The sequence below is a fragment of the Pundamilia nyererei genome, unplaced genomic scaffold (assembly GCF_000239375.1).
Source record: "Pundamilia nyererei isolate P.nyererei 1_Seehausen unplaced genomic scaffold, PunNye1.0 scaffold00041, whole genome shotgun sequence".
In the NCBI taxonomy this organism is placed as follows: domain Eukaryota; kingdom Metazoa; phylum Chordata; class Actinopteri; order Cichliformes; family Cichlidae; genus Pundamilia; species Pundamilia nyererei.
In genome coordinates, this window is record NW_005187442.1 from 3,785,591 (window position 1) to 3,791,997 (window position 6,407).

At 37.4% G+C, this 6,407-nt stretch overlaps 1 protein-coding gene across 1 annotated transcript in view; it reads left to right on the top strand.

Moving 5' to 3' along the window:
- Positions 1 to 6,407, top strand: part of lama2 (laminin, alpha 2) — a 228,005-nt gene that overhangs the window by 136,741 nt on the left and 84,857 nt on the right. The window contains exons 24-27 of the mRNA XM_013910321.1: positions 513 to 516; positions 792 to 928; positions 2,331 to 2,462; positions 3,278 to 3,382. Coding sequence (XP_013765775.1) covers positions 513 to 516; positions 792 to 928; positions 2,331 to 2,462; positions 3,278 to 3,382 — 378 coding nt within the window. The remainder of the gene's footprint in view (positions 1 to 512; positions 517 to 791; positions 929 to 2,330; positions 2,463 to 3,277; positions 3,383 to 6,407) is intronic.

Genomic DNA, 6,407 nt, shown 5'->3' on the forward strand with positions numbered 1-6,407 from the left:
TGTGTGTGTGTATTTATGCAAATTGCATAACTCTATATGAATGTTCAATGAGGCATTCTTCAATTAGTTTATCAATTTGCCTAATATATATTTATATTTATTATGTTAACTTCTGTTTCCCTTATTGCACTCTGTGACTGGTACTGTGTAAAATTGTGAGGGTTCCAGGTAATTAATTTTCCACACCGAATGCCAGTCTTCATCCTGTAGCGGTGATTCAAGGTCCGAACCCATTGGGATGTAAGAACAAGCACGCGTTTCTATTCGCACCTCAAATTAAAGGTCAAGGTTTGTACATCAGTGATTTGAGCTGGAAGTGGAGACAGAATTATTCTGTGCCAATTAAGTCAGAGTGTAACCCCTAAAAAGAATAGAAAGTGAAGGCATGTGCTGTAAAATTTCAGTATGTTTTATTTATTTAGGAAAATGTTTTCCTTATGTGCATTTAATGTTGTATTTCTCTTGAATTTGAATAAATGACACAGTTACACTCATGTCAGTTGCCCAAATAGCCAGGTGAGTTAACATTAGAGAGCTATGTTTACCTACCACAACAGTAAGTGTCTCTTATGAGTCTCTGTGTGTGCCCTCTGCAGCAGTTACTACCACAAAGGACAAATTCTTCCCTCTAAAAACAACCCCAAAGCTCTTTTCTTCATACCAGCCATTATTAAACTGGCCTTTAAAATTCAATTTTTGTTGATAACAGCTGATTTTTTTTTCAGCTGCTATGCTCGCTCACCTCTCTTTGCTTTAAATTCTCTTTAACTACCTTTCTGCCTCTTTTACAGCATGTCAGTGCAGTCATGTGGGGAACAACTGTGATGCTAACACTGGGCAGTGCATCTGTCCTCCGAACACAATCGGTGAGAGGTGCGATCGCTGTGCTCCCAACCACTGGGGGCATGACATCGTAACTGGATGCAAGGTAGGCTGAACAGTGAGCGTCCACATCAAAGGACACTCACTTATGAGTGTACATACGGACACCACATGCCATAATGAATGGGTTATTGAACATGAAACAGAAATATGAAGGATACTGAAGAATGCTTTATCACCACACAACCTTGGGGCCTTCTGTAATTATAGAAAATATTTTTCAGACAACACATTTTTGTTAATTTATTTATTTACTTATTTTTATTTTTTTAACTTTCACTTCTAAACCTGAAACTAACAGGTATATCTGTGCATTTAATAAAAAGTAATCATTATTTGTGAAATTATAATATATTTTCAAATGTATTTAATGTCTTCCTGATAAAATTTGAAATTCACTGTACTCACTGATCCAGGTGTTTAATTAATATTTTACAATAGATGTAAGTTAAGTGATTGTTTGTGTATATGATGTTATTATGTTATGTATAGTGTATGTAGGTAATTTTTGGACTACCCTTGCCTTGTTTCCACACTCTTATAACCTGCTTTCAGTTCTTTATTCCTCACTCAACTGATCTCTACATGCTCCCTTTCTTTGGCATTTTGTTTTCTATTACTGTGTTGGTTTACTCAGCTTTTTTCTTTATCTTGTTTTTGTGCTTTAGAAGGTGTTGTTTTGCTCTGAAACTATTTGACCAATGAGCCGTGAGGCAGCGATAACAGTAAACTATTAGAAACAGGAACAGGCTACTAGTAATTAGACGCTTCAACCTAATCCACAGGAGTACACCGGGACAACTAAGAGAAGAGGAATCAGACATGATAAAAAAAAACACAGAAAATCACAAAGCTACAACCTAGATGTCAATGAGGTCTCAGTAAAAGCACAACAGGAAGGAAAACACAGAGCGAGCAAAAAAAAAGTTAATTTCAAGGTCATGTGGAGATGCTCAAAACAAAAAAATGTCATCAGCTCATAAAATATTGCTGAATATTGGGTTATTAACTCTAACAGTGTTACTTTGGGTCAGTAGATCAAGATTTCCTATTTAAAAAATTTCGATTCGGAGCTGAAAGTCTTGCTGTGATTCTGTCGTAGTTCCTCTCATTTCAGCAGAGACATAGTTTACTTGATGATATTTGTCCATCTGCAGTCTTTGCTTCTGAGCATGCAAAACAAATATCTACTTTTTGTGGTGTTTTCATCTTTAATTGCAACATCTATTAGGGGAACATGGCATTATACAATGATGTCCACTGTAACAAGTGGAGGTTCTTCTCTCCACTCATGCATACATGTAAAGTTGTCATGCTCACTTTGTGGACACAAAACCGTGACTGAATCGTTGCACTAAGATACAAGTTTGTGTTATACACATACAAAGTTTTTCTTTGATGTTTTCATGTCTGAATAGAATTTGGGTTTTTTGTGTGTTTATATGTAGGAGTGTGGCTGCAATGTGATCGGTTCAGTGACCCAGCAGTGCAACGTAAACACAGGCTGCTGCATCTGTCACGACTCCTTCAGAGGAGATAAATGCAATGAATGCCAGATTGGATACAGAGACTTTCCTCAGGTAAATGGTCCAGATTAAAGCTGCTAATATTTCTCATATTGTCATAAATGTCACTTTTATCTCTGCTGACATGAAAGACGAGACGCTGGAGAGAATCCCTACGGGGATTCAGTCATTAGGACTGGATAATGTTTGTAGCTATAGTTGGACAAGCAAAATAGATTTTCATAGACATGACGATGCTGTTGTCATTAATTTTATGAGCACTGAAAACCTGAATAAAAGCATTTGTTTCCTTTCCTATTTATAAAAGTCCAACAGTTTCATCAAAGCCAGTATTAGATCATTTTTATGGCAGAGCCAAACTTTTCAAGACGTGCTGATATTTCTGTATCACAGGTGCCTTTTATGAAAATGAATTATTAAAAAAAACATCCTATAGCTTAAATATAGAGTGACATTTTAATCAAAGCTTAAATGGACATTATTGCCATTTTTTTGTTTTGTTTCAGTCTTTCTTTGATAAGACTTTGAAAGTTTATACATGATCTTATATTTGTCATTTGACTTTGTTGTGTAGCTTATGATAGAGGAGTTGTTTTGTTTTTAGCACGGTTACTGAATCAATCAAGGAAGACACTCTTTAAAAAGTTCAGAAAAAAGTTGTTTTTTTTACACTTTTCAAACCAGAAAAATTCTGGTTCTGGTGTTTGTCTGAAATTGTCAGTTGACATTGGAGTGAGAAGATAATGGCAATATTTTCATTTTGGAGTAAGTTGTTTAGTGAAGCATAAAGCTAGGACACACTCTGCTCCCTCCTCTAAGGCCTGTCATGTTGTTGATAGCAAAAACTTGCTGTTTTTTTTCCCCCACAGTGCGTCCAGTGCAAGTGCAACATCGCAGGATCGGACAGCCAGACTTGCGACCAGGAGAGAGGAGCCTGTGGCTGTGCAGATCGAACAGGAAAATGTAGCTGCAAGGTAACAGCCACCTTTTCACATTATGTTAAAGGCTTATTTTATTCATTTATTTATTTATTTATTTATTTATTTATTTTTCTGGCAAGATACTGGCAGTGTCCAGTGAATGTTTTTATGGGAAAGCGAGAAAAAGCATGTGCTGTTTATTATTTTGACTCCTCGCAGAGATGATAGGTTAGATTTTAAATGTCAGTGCAGATTTAAAACCTAATTTGCATGCTTTCGCTGTCCTTTCTGTCTCTGTGGGGAGCCTGCCCATGTTTGTGTTTTAAAGTATATGTGTGCGCGTGTGTTTGTATGTAATTATTCCAGCAAATGTCACCGTGCCGAGTATGACTGACATCTGCGCACGATGACCTCCATATACTGGAAGAGACATACAAACATGCAAACGTATGAGGTGTGATCAAAAAGTTCAGTGAAATGAGCCAGAAAACTTGCAAAAGTGCGAAAGGACAGAGCAGAACTTCCAGGAAGTGATCTAAAAATAGTTGTGGTGTGTGTGTGAAGATAATCTTGGAGGAGAGATCAGATAAATTTTATGGCCTGGGTCCCAAAACGTTGTCATCACACCTTGTACACTAACAGATATAAAGATGCTGTCATGGTTTGCAGACCAGAACTCAAATGCAGGACATCAGAGGCAGAATGAATAAATGGGAAGTTAATTTTTATTGCTTATATAAGTCCCAAACAAAGAAAGGTCAAAAGGTAAAAGATAAATCTAAACTGCTGGGAGCCAGGAGAAAACCAGGAAACACAAAGAATAACTCAGATCACGCCCCACCACACCCTCCTTTATAGTTCCCATTTTGTCATGTGTCCGTCAGCAGTACTCTTCACTTTGACTGATACTCACTGAAATAGTGTTGCCACAGAAGGTGAGATTCTACCACTTTCCAGCACCAACCCTTATTTCCCTTGTTGGAAATAGCGATTTCATATTTACCTGAAAAATATCCAATGTTGTTTTTCTGACTATCTTTGAAATCATATTTTTTCCACAAGACAAAATGTGGCAAAATTACTAAGCTTTAGCTCAATTTTCTTAATTCGAAACATTTTCTTCATCCCGGTAGAGGGGTCTTTTTGATCATGGTCAAATTGTCTCAGTGCAGTAGTAACTACTCTTTACTTGATGAATAGTTATGCTTGCATTTTCCCTGCACTGCTTCTGATTTAGCATCTGTATGTGTGAACTGTAGACATCTGATGTTTCCTAGATTTGTCCTGTCTGTGTGTCAGAGAGACAGAAATTGAGTTACAGTCAGAGTAGTTAAATGTTCTACCTGAGAAAACTGAAATTTGATTCATCCGTCACCATCATCTCTCTCTGTGTCCTTGGAAAAACCCTGACAGACACATTTTTACAGGAGTTACACACATATAAAGCTTAGATTTTACACCTCTTATCGTCACGTTGACAAGGTGATCGCATTACTGCATATGCACTCTTTTCATCATTACCTTGCTGAAGATACACACTTTCACATATTTGATAGAGACTGGTCCACCTGGCATCACTTTTCATCTCTGCTGTCACTTACTGATCACATTATGACACACGCGAAAATGCAAACCTTTTGCGCATACACACACATATACCACCTGATTCATGGCATGTAATGAGGCTTTACATTACTGAGTGTCATCTTCTCTCTGAAAAGGTAGGAGGTTGACTTGCAATCACTCGGTCATTAGTAACCTGTCTCCTGTATGTAGACATCCTGTATGTCAATGTGTACCTCTCTGCCTAGCATGTGATCTACCTACATTGCGTTAAAACATCAGGCACATCACTGCTCTTCAATTTTGTGCTTTAACATTAAAACTTAAACGAAATCATGTCATAACTTACTAACCCCTAAATTAAAAGCTGCTGCAATCTAAATATTTTTTTTTAATAAAGCAAGCAGGCAGAGATAAACATTAATGAACAATCTGGTAGGAAAGTCTTCAGCATATGCATGATGAATGTTGTGCATCAAGTCAAGAATGTTCCCCTGCATGAAGGGGAACATGCATGCATGTTGGCTGTTGTTCACAAAACTTACAAAAGGGAAACAGTAGAGTTCTGAAAGAAAGAAAACCATCAGCCTATCAAAATGTTATCGATGCCTTCACTTTTGACAGAAGCAACAGAATACAGAATGAGAAACAGGCACATTCTGTGCGCTCGGATTCAGCCAAATGTATTGGATGAGATTACATCATTCCACAGAACAGTGATCATAAATATACAGCTAAGTAGCCAGGGAGCTTTTCAGAGGGATAAGAATGGGAAATACTTACCACATATTTGTGACATTCTTTTGTTACAGCATTTAAAGTAATAAAATAGCGTTGTAAAGAATTATTGCTCTGAAATATTTCCGATACGTGTCCTTGTTATAGAAGCTGCTCTGCTGCCTGTCTGGTAAGCAGTACAAAAGGTGCAGTGCAGGATTATCAATGATGGATAACAGTTTGTTCCATGACCTCCTCTCAACCACAGCTTAAAAAGTGTCCAATTTGCAGCCAATCACAGAGCTCCCCTGATCAGTTTATTTGGTCCGTTGGTCACACAAGCTTTGATGTTGCTCCACCAGCAGACCACAGCTAAGTACACTGCGCTATCCACAACTTACTAATAACTGCTACCACTAACTACTAATAAAATATCTCCAACACCAACGTGGAATATCATACCTGAGCTGCATTCCACTTTCTGAAGACTAAAGACATACAAGAGATCAGTGTGTCAGCAGTGAAGGAAAACAACACTAACGACTTTGGGTACATCTTTTTTTTAAAGTAAGGAAGTACAGTATATAGTGCATTTAGGTTAACAATTGTAGGGAATCTGAAGAACAATTAAAGGAAATAAAACTGTCACTGTGCACCTACCTTTGGGGCTGTACAAGGACTGAATAAAGTATAATACAGTTATGAGCATTAGTTACAGTAATTCAAATGTGGGTATGTGTGGATTTTTTGGTATTGCTGTATGTGAGCATGCAGTGGGATTTTCTTTCTTTTGTGATAC